The 16,152-nt window shown below is 44.6% G+C and overlaps 1 protein-coding gene across 1 annotated transcript; it reads right to left on the reverse strand.

Moving 5' to 3' along the window:
* Window positions 1–604: 604 nt before the first annotated feature.
* Window positions 605–7,894, reverse strand: LOC308613122 (3 beta-hydroxysteroid dehydrogenase/Delta 5-->4-isomerase; the record flags this gene model as incomplete). The annotated part of the gene is made up of 3 exons (XM_081226132.1): window positions 7,675–7,894; window positions 3,772–3,936; window positions 605–1,416 (listed from the first exon to the last, which is right to left on the reverse strand). Exons 1-3 carry the CDS (start codon window positions 7,817–7,819, stop codon window positions 605–607), a joined length of 1,122 nt encoding a protein of 373 aa, XP_081082258.1. The 5' UTR covers window positions 7,820–7,894.
* Window positions 7,895–16,152: the final 8,258 nt, after the last annotated feature.

The following is a 16,152-nucleotide window of genomic DNA, read 5'->3' on the forward strand; positions in this document are numbered from 1 at the left end:
TAAGTGATATATGTCAGTCATCTAATACATGCCTGAAACGTAGTAAGTGCTTAGTCAGTCCTAGGTTCCCCTTCCCAACACTTCTGCCCACCCCAGTCCCAAGCTACTTTTCTAAATAGGAGACGGTGATTGGGCGGGGTGGGGAATAAAAACGTGTGCAATCACATAAACCACAACTTCCTCCAGATTAGTCATTAAAACGTTTATTATGTTCATTGAGCTGTGTAAAGGAATATGAACTTTTAAAAGAAAAGAAAGGCTTTTGCATTTAACAAAGGAAATGGAACTAACAGGCAAAACTCTAAGTTAAAAGAAGCCCATATAGCTCAGAATCGGCAACTGAAACGGTGGCACCAGCAGCTGCAGCAAATCACCTTGTCTGGCTGTCCCCTGGAGGGAGGGTTGGGCAGAAAGCTTCCCGTTGGGCCAGTGACAGGGAAAGGCTTCTGGTGGAGGGAGGAAGACAGTAAGATGGTCATCTTATAAAAGGGAGGCAGGAGGACCCAGGCTTGTGCCTGTGTTGTTTGCCGTATGAAGCCGGAAGGGGAGAGCGTGACAGACATCTCCTAACTATACCCACATCCACATCGTTGTCACCCCCAGATCAGTGAGTCTTTGTTTTCAGGGTCTCCTTGTGCTGTTTCACCAGGGAGCCGACCCACTCCTTGGTTTTCTGCTTGGCTTCCTCCCAGGTGAAGAGGGGCTCATACCCCAGCTCTCGCTGAGCTTTCTTATAGGAGAAGGTGAACACACTATTTGACAGGGTTACCAGGTGGCAGTTGAAGGGGGGTCGATATTTGTAAATTGGACTGAGCAAGAAGCTCACTATTTCCAGCAGGAAGGCAAGCCAATACTTCAGAGAAACAGGAAGGCTAAACCCGGAATCCAGGCAGAGGCCCCATTCTTTGCCCAAAGTGTAATTGAGGTCATCATAGCTTTGGTGAGGTGTGCCGTCTGAGATGTAGTAGAACTGTCCTTGGATGCTTGGGGCCTTTTGGGGGTCCCGCAGGGCCCTCAAGGCCAGAATGTGGGCCCAGGCCACGTTGCCAACATAGACTGGGTTGACTCTGGAGAACTTGCAGTGATTTGTCAGGATGCCATTGTTCTTCAGGGCACTGTCCACGTGGGCAAAAAGTAATGGGCTCCCCTCCCCATAGATATACATGGGCCTTAAGGCACAAGTGTACAAGGTGCCACCATTTTTAAGAGTCCACCCATTAGCTCCCAGCACAGCCTTCTCGGCAAGCTTTTTGCTGTATGGGTATGGAGAGGACCATGCCGTTTCAAGATGCTCTTCTTCGTGGCCGTCCTGGATGATCTCCCTGTAGGAGTTGGGCCCAGCCACCTCTATGGTGCTGGTATGGATGAAGACTGGCACACTAGCCTGGACACAGGTCTCCAACAGGAGCTGGGTACCTGCCCACGGGGAGCACACTGTCAGTGTCAGGAAATAGTCCAGAGCCAGCCACGCCATGGACCACGTCTGCCCCTAACCCTCAAGGGAATTGGCTATTGCACATGAGGAGTGCATTCCTTTGTGTTTCTGGCTGAGATCAGATTACGCTAAAGCCACAGGATGAAAGCAAAAATGAAAAGAGGCCAAGATTTGGATTCTGGAGAGCAAGCATTTTCTAGGCTTTTGGATTTCATGGACCAGTGTATGTACTTTTAATTTCAGAAAAGGACAATGAGTTGCCACTTTATATTTTGCGGAGTAAAGAGATTTTAAAATGATCATTTATCATCTCTACCACCTCATTAAAGATAGGCTATTTTAACTTAAAAAATTAGGAGGCCATACTCTTAGAATAAGGACAGCTCTGATCCTTAGGCAAAAGAGGACAGCTGAAGGATTCACATCACACACACACACACACACACACACACAGAGTTGTATATAGGTAATATATACTTTTAAGTACACATTGAATTGTTCGTATTTTTCTCCTTTTTTTTTTTGAAGACCAATAAAATCTTGTCACAAGGAGTTTTTTTTGAGTCACTGAGCAAATGATTGGTGGGTTCTGGGGAGAAGCTGGAGATCCAGACTCTGTTTCTGATTGTGTGTTTCCTACAAAGGCCACTGCTAATTGTGGCTGTGGCTTGTTTACCCAGGTGTGAAAAGTCGGGTGGCAAAGCTTCCTTTTGCTTAACTTTCTGGAGCTAGCACTGGCCTTGTGTGTTGAGCCGGAGGAAGAAGCAGAAAGGAGTGCACCCTCTGCTGGTAATATCTATCATGGGAGGATCTTGCAGAATCCCTTTATCTGGGAAGAATTTTAGCTCATGGAGGTAACCCAGAGCGCCTTCCTTACAAGAAGGAAGCAATTTCCTGGGCAAAGCATCATTTTTGGGTGGTATTTTAAAAAATCCTTTTTAAGGTCTTTGTGCAATTTTCTTTTCAGGAGAGACAGCCTCCTTTAAAAAAAATTAAATCTAGAAGCAGAGAAAATTCAGAGCTAATTTACCTGCAGAGGGAGAAATGGCCATGATTGTGAAGTATTTTCTAAACCTGTCAGGGATGCTAGTTTTAGTCAATGGAGGCCTCTAACACTTCTCAGGGATTTCAAATCCCCTGTTGTTGGGAGCCGTGGAGAGTAGAAATTATGAGAGGGGGGCCGAAAACTCGAATGGTTAATCTTAGCACTCTCCTGGCAAAATGGGGGTGACCGGGGGTGTGGCTAAGTTGAAACTAGAAATGGTCTTTTTTGAGACAGTGCAATTTTAGGCTGGAGATGCAAAAGCAATGAGTTGCTTTAGAAAAGGAGTCTCTGAGTAGACTAACTCTGGTGGGCAGGGCGTGGAAGGCAGATGGACTGGGGTGCTGTGGTCCTAGAGAGACTGGCCTCCAGGGGTCAGAGGGAAGATACTACACAGCAAGCTAATAAGGGATTTAAGCTAGTCCCTTGAGTGACTGTGTCTAGATTTAAAGTAAGTTGGAAAGCCACAGTTCAGAAAGAGCCACCAAACACTTATGGGATGAGGATCTAAAGAGGGTGTACTTTGGGCACCTGGCTAGGAGCTACTCTTCAATGATAGATCTGGTAGTGAGCTGAAGAGATGGTATTACGGATAATGGGAAATTATTCTTGTTAAGAAAATATTACAGGCAGACAAGTGCTGGCTAATTCTGTACTGCCAGACCACTGTGAACCAGCTTTGCTAGTTCTCTTGTGAGGAATCCTTCTGGGGGGTGAGCAGGAGGGCTCTGGCATTCTCTTTACCCTTATTATCCTTCCTTTGCAGGAAGTCCTGCCCGAAGGAAACCAGCCCAGAGCTGTGGCCTGTCACTCCTAACTGACTTGGAGGTACCTCATACTACAGAGCTCTTAGTTCTTGGCTGTATGGTGACCCTCAACTTAGAGCCACACAGAAAAGCTAGCATGATGACCAAGGAAGCACTTGTAAGGTCTGGTTCCAGCCCAGTGGAGACAGGAGGTGGTTGGATAGCAAGAGTTTGAGGTTGGAGCTGAGTCAACACTTGATTGGACCAGCAGAAGGGTTTTCGTGGCCTTTGGACTCACACAGGCGTGGGTTTAAATTCTAGCCCTTTCACTCCTCCCCAGAGGGCCTTGGACAAGTCACTTAGCCTGTCTCAGCCCTAGTTTCCTCATCAAAAATACTGAGGATGATGGCCTTGAATCTCTGTTGGTGGTGATGAGGAAAAATACTTGGTGCCCACCCAGCAGGTGTCCACCAGCCTCCTCCTCACTTATCCCAGCTTCTGACCCTCGCTTGCCCACTTCCCTTCAGCTCCTCCCCAGGATCCTATACCTTTCACATTGACATTCATGATGGTCTCTCGCTGAACGGTGTTCATGACGTCGATGATGGAGGCAGTGTGGATGACCACCGAGGTGCCCCGGCAGGCTTCCTTCAGGCACTGCTCATCCAAGATGTCTCCTTCCAGCAAGGTCAGCCTGATCTTGCTCTGGAGCTCTGTGTGAACAGGAGTCAGGTCACTGGAAGGCTTTCTGGATCTAGAAGATTCCTGATGACCCAGGTCTTTAAGGACAGGTAGATTGGGGGGAATGAGGAGTGGGGAGGGGGGAACATCCCATGGAAGGACCAAGTCAACAAGGGCACAGAAATCAGCATGTGTACCATGTCTTGGGAAAGAGCAAACATCTCTTTCCATCCCATCTCATTCTAAAAAAGAGAGTTTGAGCAGTGAGGGGTCAAGAGTTCCTGGAACACAAAATTGTTAAAGAGACTCCTGGGGAGTTTATAAAATTCATTAAGGAGAGAATTTGCATTTAATTTGGTAGGGAATGGGGAATCCGGTGTAGGTTTTGAATTAAAGGAGAAATGTAAACAGAGTTGTGCTGTAGGAAGCGAACCCTGGCTGCAGTATTATAAAGTGGATCAGTCTAGTGGATATAAGAGAAAGCAAGGTGATTGAGGGATTAATCACACCATCTGTACCACAGTTCACATGGGGAAGACTGGAACCGGGCATCCAGGAATGGAAGCAGAGAAGGGGAGAGGTACACAAGGTCCGACTTTCAGACCTTACCTTGCCAGGTCCTGGTTCTTACTGGTGATGGGCTGGGAGGAAGAGTCAAAGGCAGCCTGAGTTTTTCCCACTTGAGTGATCAGTAGGATAGTGGCGCTTATTAACAGGAATTTAGGGTGGGCCCGAAGGATGGATTTAACGGAAAGAGCTCTTATTAGATATCATCAAAAGCAGATATCAATGCTGAAAATGAGCCAGCCACCGAGGGACTAACATTCCGGCCATCTAGCGAAGGGTTGCAGAGACAACATCAGGGTCTCTGGCTCCTCTGAAGCCCGCGGGAAGTGGCGCTACTGTGCACTGCTGGTAACATCATCACCTCAGATTAGCCCACGACATAAATGCCACGCTACATGCAGTTTGGATAAATACCCTGCACTTATTTTGTGCTTTTTATTTTGCACACGACTTTCAGCTTTCTGATTTCCTTTCACAGCTATCTCATGAGATAGGGATTCTGATTTCCACTTTACAGGCGAGGAAACCGAGGCTCAGAGAGGGTGAGGAAACGTCCAAGTCACACTTCTAATGAATAGACTCTAGCCTGCCCCCCTCCCCCACCCCCACCCCACCCCCGCCCCGGCTTCAAGCCTTGCTTGCTCTCCCGTCACCCACACACAGGACTGGCACTTTTCTGGGGCAGAGTAAGGACGTCAATTGAAATGAAATTGGCAATGGACGGCAGAGAACAGTGAGAGAGAAATTCAGAGTGAAAAATTCAGGGCTGCAGAATTTCCTCCTTGGGTTACAACTTGGAAGAACCTTAAGCCTGCTCTCCTTAAGCCTCTGCAAAATTAGCTCCGCCCCAATGCTTCCACTCCAAAAAGGCCACGAAGTGAGAGAAAGGCAGAGGAATTAGCCACAGAGTGGAATTTTCTGATTGTGTTCCCACGTCTGCCCTGCCCCTCCCTTACTCTGCCTCTCTTTCAAGGCTAACTTCAGCAGACTGGCTCAAAGGAATTGTTATGCCCTGACGCCCAAGGCCAAGGGAGGAAAGACCTCTTACCCATTAGTATGCAGGGCTGCAGAGAGAACAGCAGAGGGCGCTGTGTATGCCTCGGCGGTGGAGCCCTAGCTTCCTCCTCCAAGGCTCTGCGGACTTGGCCAGTGTTCTGCATAGACTGAATATGCAGCTGCTTACCTGGTGTGAACTGGATTGGAGGGAGGCCCAGAAAGAAGCTACTAGACAAACTAGTGGTTAAGAGCACAGACGCTGCAGCCAGACCGCCTGGGTTCAAATCCAGCTTTGCCATTTTCCAGGTGGGGGACCTTGAACAAGTTAATTAACCTCTGCAACGTCTGCATATTTGTGTCCCCTCAAATCCATTTGTTGAAATCCTAATGCCAATGTGATGGTGTTAGGAGTTGGGGGGATGTCTGGGTGGTGATTAGGTCATGAGGGTGGAGCCCTCACCAATGGGATTAGTGTTCTTATAGAAGAGACCCCAGAGAGATCCCTCGCCCCTTCCACCATGTGAGAAGGTGTAGGCTATGAACCCGGAAGAGAACTCTCACCAGGACTTGACCCTGCCTTGATTTTGGACTTCCAGACTCCAGAACTGTGAGCAATACATTTCTGATTATAAGCTACCCAGCCTGTGGTATTTTGTCGCAGCAGTCTGAATGGACTGGATTCTTCTGTGCTTGTATTCTCATCTTTAAAGAAAGGAGGACGCTGTTACCCATCCCAGAGGATTGTGATGAGGAACCAATGAGTTGACACACATAAAACACTTAGCACAGTGCCTGGCACAGAAGGAACACTGTGAGCGGTCTCTGTTATTATCCTGACAGAGGCCCCTGCCCACCCATGACAGCGCCTGACTTATTCACATTGGGAAGATGTTCCTCTTAGGTTGAGCATTGCCCTCTCTGGGCATAAGTTGTCAGACTGCAAATATTGCTGAGATGTAGGGATTACAAATGGTTGATGTTGATCAGTTGTGAATTTTTTTTTTTTTAAATCAGAGACGCTGTTGAAACAGAGGATAGAGGAAATAGGATGTTTGCAGAGGTCAGGGGGGAGGAAAGGAGAACAGAGTGATAGGCAGGGGCCAGGAGAGTGGGCTGGGGAGGGGGGGCCTTGTGTGGGGAGAGGGGTCCTCTGGGCAGCCAGGGCCTGCATGTAGACAGCCAGTCCACTGGGGCTGGGGAGGAGGACAGGGAATTGGTTTGGGAGTGCATAGGGGGGAATGGCAGAAACTGAAGATTCACTTTGCCAAGAGTCAGCCCTAGGGCCGTGTGATTGGAGCTCTAGTCTAAGCTCTGCTACCCATTAATCCGGGTAGCAAGTCACTTTACCTTTGTGGACCTCAATTTCCTCATTGTCCGGATGGGTGTTACCCCTCTCCTACCTTCCTCACAGGGTTATTTTGAGGATCTGGGGGGGCGAAACAGGTTGGAAAATACACTATATATCAAGCTTTTGCATTGGCACCATGGGCAGCAATCTGGAAAGAGAGACGTGAGGTGCTTCAGCAGATTCTGCAGTCACTTCCTTGTGGTGATGAGGAGAGAGGCGAATGATAAAAAGAGATGTACAGGGAATCCACGCAAGGGGTGTCCGCACTCATGCTGCCTCTTGTTCTGTTTCTGGCTCCCTTGCTGCAGGCCTGTGCATGCCCTGCACTCCCCTCTCTCCTGCTCCGTCTCTAATTCTCTCTCTCTCACACACACACACACACACACACACTCACTTCACCTTCTCTTCCTTCTATTTCACCTTCACTGGAGATGCTCAGTGAAGCCACAGAAAGACCAGAGCAATCAAGAGGGGCGGGGACCCACTGGTGGGGTCTCCAGGTTAATGGCACTTGCTCACCCTTTGCAGATGGTACATAGAAAGTGACAAGTCATCAGAACATTGAAGACTTGTTGACAAGGGAGAAAACTGAAACATGATTTTCTGGATGAGAAGAACAGAGGCTGAACTGGCTGGTCTACAGCCACCCTCTCTAATCCTGGGTCAGGACCAGAATCATCTACTGACACCATCTGTGATTACACCATGGTATTACCCCATCTGTAATCTCCTTCCTGATAACATGGGATTAGCCTTGATTTGACTACAACTTTCCTTAAATTGCTCGACAAGAACCCCTTCCCCACACCTATGCAGGGTTTAAAATGGAGTTACACACCCACGACTCAAGTTCACTTACTAGAAAATTCCTCCCGAACTTCTGGTCTGAAGACTTTGTCCAGCACCCGGATCTCCTGCAGCTCCTTCTCCTCTACCAACAAGTGGATGATCCTCTGACCCAGAAACCCTCCTCCTCCTGTCACAAGGCAGCTCCATCCTGCCATGGCCAAACCTGGGCAACGAGAAACACTTGCCAGGAACCAGAAAACACTGGGGAGCAGTTTGGATGAGAGGATGACACAGGAGAGAGCCTAAAAGAAATGTCAAGTGATTACATGCTCATAAAAACCCACTGTGTTCCTTCTACGCCATTTTTGCAAAAACCCCATGCACCCCCTCCCAGGAGTAGCTGAAAGAAAATGAAAAAGCTCTAACCTGTTAGATTGTTGCAAGCCAGATGAAAGAGCTGGGTTCTGGTCTCCTTATCTCCCAAAGACAGGACTGGAGGGAGCTTTATGTGCTGTTGCCTCTGACTCAGCCCACTTCACCTTGAACTCTTACTCCATACTCATTGCTCACCCCTGGTCACTTCATCAAAAAGTGGTGAACTTTTAACTTGTATCTCTCATTCCTCCAAAGCACAAGAAGAGAAAGCAAGCTTCAAGGCCACAGTGTGATAAAGATTCTTGGTTCTACCCTCAACAGGACTCGTGGAGGTCAGTGTCCACTGTCTGGGATTCACAGTCTGTAAACTTAAGCTAGACCAGGAGAAATCTCCCAGCACAGTGTGAATTGCTGCCTTGTGCAGTAAATACATCTGGGTGGGGCGGGGCGGTGGAGTGTGCCTTCACTATGGAAGGCAATTTTCTTTCCCACCCAATATATCTGGAGCCTCAATTTCGATTTCCCCCTGGAGAGTTCTGGGTTTCTGGAGGAAGAGCACCATTGAAGGGAAGCTATCTGGTGATAACCACCTAGTTCTAGGGCCTGTACAACGAGAGTAGGTGTATGGCTGTTAGCTTAACTAACACCATCTTGGTCCCTTACAGTTTTTCCTGTCCTTTCACTGACCCTACTCAGAACTGTGCAGTGAATTACTTCTCTGTCGTCAATGGCTTTGTAATAGATATTAATAGATTTTGTTTAATAACTATTAGAGCCAGGTGGCCTCTATGCTCTGTTAGTCCCCAAACAATGATGAAAACCTTTGCTGACGTATTCTCGGTGCCCATGAGACTAGTTACCCCTTCATAAATATTAATGTAGGAATGCATGTCCTGCTTCCAAGCGCTGACCCTCATACCCTAGGTTAGTTATAAAATTGTCCTGATGGCCCTCAGCAGTGCTGAGTGCAGCTGTGAATGCCTCTGGATCATTGTTTACCAAACCCTACTCTGTAAGTTACAATCTAATAAACTGATCCATTGATTGCATGGAGCTGCCTGCCTCATTTTTCCTTCTCAAGATGTCTTCTCAGTTCTGTGGGCACTTTTTCTTCCCTCTGTCCTCCAACAGTAGAGATCTGTAGCTGTGGGCCACAGTAGCTTTTATTATGAATGTTTGCACTCACTCCAGATTTTGGTTGCAAAACCACTCTCAGTAGATTCTTGAACTGAAGATGCCTATATGCTTCAGAAGCCTGTGCCCAGAGATGCCCAAATACCATCGCCATAAGCTTTGCAAGATACTGTCAAAAAATTGAGGTGTAATTTACGTGTGTTAAAATATCCAGATCTTAAGTGTTAGTTCAATGAACCGTTACAATTATGTACACCTATGTAAGAAACCACCCAAAACAAAATATAGAACATTTTCTTCCCTGCAGAAAACTCCTTCCTACCCCTTTCCAGTCAATTCCCATCCTTCCAATCTACCCCAGAAACAACTACACTCTGATATTTAGTGGATAGGTACTCTCCTAATTTTTCTTCTAAATTTATGGTTCTGGGTATATATTTAAATATAGAATCCATTTAAAATTAACTTTTGTACACTGAATACAGAAAACTTTACTATTGTATTCCTTTACTGTCTATCCATTTGCTTTCATCAGTTTTTTTTTTGTTTTAATTATTTGCTTGCTTATATTTACTCTGGGTTTAATTTACACTTCTTTTTCAAGTTTCTTATGGTCAAAGATTGGATACTTGATTTCTTCTCTTTGACAATGTGCATTTGCATTTAAAGCTGCAAATTTCCCCCTAAGCATTGTATTAGCTGCATCCAACAGTTTTGATGTATTAGATTTTTGTCATCATTCAGGTAAAAATATTTTTCTAACTTACCTGTGATTTCTTCTTTGATGTGTGAGTTACTCAGAGCATGTTGTTTAATTTCTAAAATTGGGGATTTTTTAGGTATCTTATTGTTATCAATTTCTAATATAATACTATTGTGTCCAGAGCATATACTCTGTTTAACTTTGATTTTTAGATATTTATTGAAACTTGTTTCATGGTCCAGCAAAAATGGTCTATCTTGGTGAAATCCCGCATGCTTTTGAAAAGAATTTTTCACGTTTCCATCAGTTGTTGGGAGTAATGCTTTACAAAGAGTGAGTTTGACCCCCTACTCCAGGTCTCTCCCTCTCCCCATGTTATAGACATTCTCCTCTTCCCACTAGGGACCTGACTCCCAATGCCTCAAACACACTTGCTTAGGAAAGGTTGACCCTAGTCACTGAGTTATAGCATCTTGTTCCCTGAAGCTATCAGCACTAACTAAAGGCCCTTGTCTTGCTGAGACCCGTAGAGCCTATCTGAGGCCACCAAAGTGCATCATACAGCTTTGCCTGCTCTAGCAATGCTGTAAGTGAACCATATACATCCCCTGTCCTCTTGGAGGCTGGCGTTTGTACTCATTCCCCCAGCTGCTGGGAGTGTTGGAGGCTGGTAGATTTCAGCTAGTATCTCTCTGGGAATTGCCTTCAGTCAAAGAGCCAACAGAACAAGAGTTCAGCATCTCTGAGTGGAACCAGTAAACTCTACATACAGTGAGACATAAAATAAAGGGGAAGGCAGATGGGGACCACAACATAACCTTTCTTTTATTTCCAAACATCTTTACTGAGATATAATTTACATGCCATAAAATTAACTTGTTTTAAGTATACAATTCAACTATTTTAAGTAAAATTATGGACTTGTATAACCATCACCATTGTCCTGTTTTGGAACATTTCTATCTCCCCCAAAAGATCTCTTGTGCCCATTAGCAGCCACTCCTCATTCCCACTCCCCAGCTCTGGGCAACTTTTATTTATTTAAAAAATTTTTTTTAATTTATTTATTTATTTTGCGGTACATGGGCCTCTCACTGTTGTGGCCTCTCCCGTTTTGCGGAGCACAGGCTCCGTATGCACAGGCTCAGTGGCCATGGCTCACGGGCCCAGCCGCTCCGCGGCATGTGGGATCTTCCCGGACCGGGGCACGAACCCATGTCCCCTGCATCGGCAGGCGGACTCTCAACAACTGCGCCACCAGGGAAGCCCTCTGGGCAACTTTTAATTGACTTTCCGACTCTATAGATTGGCCTTTTCTGGACATTATATAGATAGAATCATACAATATATGGTCTTTTGTGTCTGGCTTCTTTTACTTACCATAATATACTTTTTTTATATATAAAACAGATAAGCAACAAGGATATATGGTACAGCACAGGGAATTATAGCCATTATCTTGTAATAATTTTTATCGGAGTATAATTGCTTTACAATGGTGTGTTAGTTTCTGCTGTATAACAAAGTGAATCAACTATATGTATACATATATCCCCATATCCCCTCCCTCTTGGGTCTCCCTCCCACCCTCCCTATCCCACCCCTCTAAGTGGTCATAAAGCACCAAGCTGATCTCCCTGTGCTATGTGGCTGCTTCCCACTAGCTATCTATTTTACATTTGGTAGTGTATATATGTCCATGCCACTCTCTCACTTCGTCCCAGCTTACCCTTACCCCTCCCCGTGCCCTCAAGTCCATTCGCTACATCTTTATTCCTGTCCTGCCCCTAGGTTCTTCAGAACCTTTTTTTTTTTTTAGATTCCATATATATGTGTTAGCATATGGTATTTGTTTTTCTCTTTCTGACTTACTTCACTCTGTATGACACACTCTAGGTCCATCCACCTCACTACAAATAACTCAGTTACCTTTCTTTTTATGGCTGAGTAATATTCCATTGTATATATGTGCCACATCTTTATCCATTCATCTGTTGATGGACACTTAGGTTGCTTCCATGTCCTGGCTATTGTAAATAGAGCTGCAATGAACATTGTGGTACCATAATATATTTTTGAGGCTCATCTGTGTTGTAGTATGTATTTCATTCCTTTTAGGTGTTGAATACTATTTCATTGTATGGATATCCCATATTTTGTTTATTCATTGACCATTTGATAGTTGGAATGTTTCCACTTCTTGCACTATTATGGATAGAACTGTTATGAACATTCACATACAAGTGTTTGTGTGGATACTTTCATTTCTTTTGGGTAGATAGTGAGGAGTGCAATTGTTGGGTCATATGGTAAATTTATCTTTAACTTAAGAAGTTGCCAAACAGTTTTCCAAAGTGGCTGCACTTCCTACCACTAATGAGTGAGTGACATTTCAGTTTTTCCACATTGTTGTTTCTTCATATTCTCCAATTGACATTGTGTATTTTTTAAATTATAACCATCTTAGGGAGTAAGAAGTGGTGTCTCATCATGGTTTTGATTTGCATTTCTCTAATAACTAATGATGTAAGCATCTTTTCATATGCTTATTAAACATTCCCATACCTTTTAGGTGAAATATCTATGTGCATCTTTTGTCCATTTTTAAATTGGATAACTTATTGTCTTGTTGTTGATTTGTATTTTATATTCTAGATACAAGTTCTTTAATAGATATATGATTTGAAAATATTTTCCCAGTCTGTAACTTATCTTTTCATTTTATTGATAATGTCTTTTGAAGAACAAATATTTTAAATTTTGACGAAGTCCCATTTTTCAATTTTTTTTCTTTTACCACTCATGTTTCTGTCTGACTCAAGGTCAGGAAGATTTTAACCTGTGTTTTCTTCTAAGAAGTATGTAGTTTTAGCCCTTCCATTTAGGTCTATGGTCCATTTTGAGGGAATTTTTGCATGTGGTGTGAGTTAATGGTCTAATTCTGATGGTCAATTGATTTTGACAAAGATGCCGAGTAACTTCAGTTGGGGAAAAGTGTAGTCTTTAAACCAATGGCACTGGGACAACTGGATTGTCTACATGTTGGGGGAAGGTCAGGGCATGTTATATAAATGGAGCCCATCTGGGTCACCACCAGTTGGCATCAGAGTTTGGGGAGAACTCCTCAGCATGGGTTGAATAATATGCTCTATCAGGAAAACTCACAAAGGCCAAGGGTAGGCAAACGAATAGAGGGCATGATTTCCCACACTAATGGGACTCCCTCTATCTTCCTGTCTGTCTCTCCAATCTTAGGGTTAGCAATTTGCACTGTGTCCTCCCATCTTTTATGGATCCAGGAAGAGTTGTTGATTTTTCAGTCTGTTCAGCTTTTTTACCTGTTGTTAGGATGGAATGGCAACTTCTAAGCTCCTTGCCTGCAGAACCTACATGTATTATCTCCTTTAATTTTTAAAATAAACTGTATTTTTAGAGGAGATCAGGTGTGTTCAGGATGGTATGCCTGTACACATAAAATAAGCTTTATTTTTAGAGCGGTTTTAGTTTTACAGCAAAATCAAACAGAAAGTACAAAGTGTTTTCATATACACACACCCACAGCCTCCCCAACTATCAACATCCTGCACCAGAGTGGTACGTTTGTTACAATCATGGACCTGCATGTAGAGTTATCACTCAATGTGCATAGATTACATTAGAGTTCACTTTTGGTGTTGTACATTCTATGGGTTATGACAAATGCATAATGATGTGTATCTACTATTACAGTACCACGTAGAATAGCTTCACTGCCCTAAAAGTCCTCTGTGCTCCACCTGGTCATCCCTTTCTCATTCCTAAACCCTAGCAACCACTGATCTTTTTACTGTGTCCATAGTTTTGCCTTTTCCAGAAGGTCATATGTTGGAATCATACAGTATTTACCTTTTCAGATTGGCTTCTTTCAATTAGTACTACGCATTTAAGGTTGCTCCATGTCTTTTCATGGCTTGGTAGCTCATTTCTCTTTAGCTTTGAGAAATATTACACTGTGTGGGTATACCACACTTTATCCATTCACCTACTAAAGGACATCTGGGCTCTCTATTATCTTCCATGGATCTATTTATCTATTCTTTCACAATGCTACACTCTTTTTTTTTTTTTTGCGGTACATGGGCCTCTCACTGTTGTGGCCTCTCCTGTTGCGGAGCACAGGCTCTGGACACGCAGGCTCAGTGGCCATGGCTCACGGGCCCAGCTGCTCCGCGGCATGTGGGATCTTCCCGGATCGGGGCACAAACCCACGTCCCCTGCATCGGCAGGCGGACTCTCAACCACTGCGCCACCAGGGAAGCCCCCTGAGGAGCTTTTTCAACATTTCTTGCAGCGTAGGGTTACTGATAACAAATGCTCTCAATTTTTGTTTGTCTAAGAAAGTCTTTATTTCTCTTCAGTTTAAAAAGGCAATTTCACAGAATACAGAATTCTATGTTGGTGTTCTTTTTTTCTCTCAACACCTTGAATATTTCACTCCACTCTCTTCTTGCTTACATGGTTTCTGAGAAGGATGTAATTCTTATCTCTGCTCCTCTATAGGTAGTGTGCTTTTTTTCCTCTCTGGCTTCGGTCAAGACTTTTCTTTTAATCTTTGATTTTCTGTAATTTGAAGATAATATGCCTGCTTGGTGTTCTCTGACCTTCCTGGAACTGGGGTTTGGTGTCTGACATTAATTTGGGGGAAATCCTTCATCATTATTGCTTCAAATATTTCTTCTCTTCCTTTCTCTCTTCCTTCTCTCTCTCATATTTGCATTACTCATATAATACACCATTTATAGTTGTACCACAATTCGGGGATATTCTGTCCTGTTTATTCTTCCCATATTTTTTATCTTTGTTTTTTAGTTTTGGAAGTTACTATTGACATATCTTCACACTCAGAGATTCTCTCCTCAGCCATGTCCACTCTGCTAAAGAGCCCATTAAAGGCATTCTTTTTTTTTTTTTTTGCGGTACACAGACCTCTCACTGTTGTGGCCTCTCCCGTTGTGGAGCACAGGCTCCGGACGTGCAGGCTCAGCTGCCATGGCTCACGGACCCAGCCGCTCCGCGGCATGTGGGATCTTCCCAGACCGGGGCACAAACCCATGTCCCCTGCATCGGCAGGCGGACTCTCAACCACTGCGCCACCAGAGAAGCCCTAAAGGCATTCTTTGTTTCTGTTACAGTGTTTTTGATCTCCAGCATTTCTTTTTGATTCTTTCTTAGAATTTCCATCTCTCTGTTTACATAACCCATCTGCTTTTGCATGTTGTCTCCTTGGCACATTCGATCCCTTAGTGTATGAATCAGAGTTGTTTTAGATTCCTGGCTTGATAAATCCAACATCCCTGCCATATCTGAGTCTGGTTCTGAGGCTTGTTCTGTCTTTTCAAACTGTATTTTTTTGCCTTGTAATTTTTTGTTTAAAGCCAGACACGATGTGCTGGGTAAGAAGAACTCTGGTCAATAGGCCTGTAGTGATGTGGTGGAAGGGTGTGTGCTGGGGAAGTGTTCTACAGTCCTATGATTAGTCTTGGTCTTTTGGTGAGCCTGTGCCCCTGGACTGTGAACTTTACTTCTCAATCCCCCCATCCCCCCTAAAGTGGCACAGGATTGCTAGAGGGGGCAGGAGTAGGGTATTTCCGGTCTCCCAAGCTGGTTAGGCTCTGATAAAACCCTAGTAGGTGAGGGTCTGGTAAAGTGGTTTCTTTTGAGGGCAGGCCTTGTTAAGAACAGCATGCACTGGCATATATCAAAATGGTTATTTTCCCCTCCCCCTGCTAGAAGTTCTAGGGTTTTTTTCTCGGATATTCACTGTGAGAACCTAGTAGAGTTCCTGTAAGTAAAACAAAAGTATTGGGTGGGGTGTCCTTCTCTGACTGGGTGCCCCCAGAGCTTTTTTAACTCTCAGACGTGTCCACACCTAGCCTCCAGCAATTCATCAGTTACAGTCCAGGTTTTCTGATGCCAGTGCTGGTTTTCACTGAGGCTTCTGCTCATAGATTTCTGCTCAGATAAATTGTGATTCTCTGTATCTGCCAGTCTCTCCAGTTTGGGGGGTGGTGGTGTGCCCTGTGACCTCACTTTTCTGAAGGATCTAGAGAAGTTGTTGATTTTTCAGTTTGTTCAACTTCTTACTTGTCGTTGGAATGGACCGGCAACTTCCAAGATCCTTACCTCCTGGATTGGGAAACAGAAGTCCCCCATATTGTTTAATTTTCATGATGAGAATCCAAGGAGATTGGTATTATTATTTAGTAGAGGAAACAAAAGACGTTTTGAGTCTTGCCAAACATCTTGAGGACAGTGGAGTCAGAATCTGAATCAGTAAAACCTGACCCTGGGGTGACT

The sequence above is a fragment of the Mesoplodon bidens genome (genome assembly GCF_964165515.1).
Source record: "Mesoplodon bidens genome assembly, chromosome: 2".
NCBI classification, from domain to species: Eukaryota; Metazoa; Chordata; class Mammalia; order Artiodactyla; family Ziphiidae; genus Mesoplodon; species Mesoplodon bidens.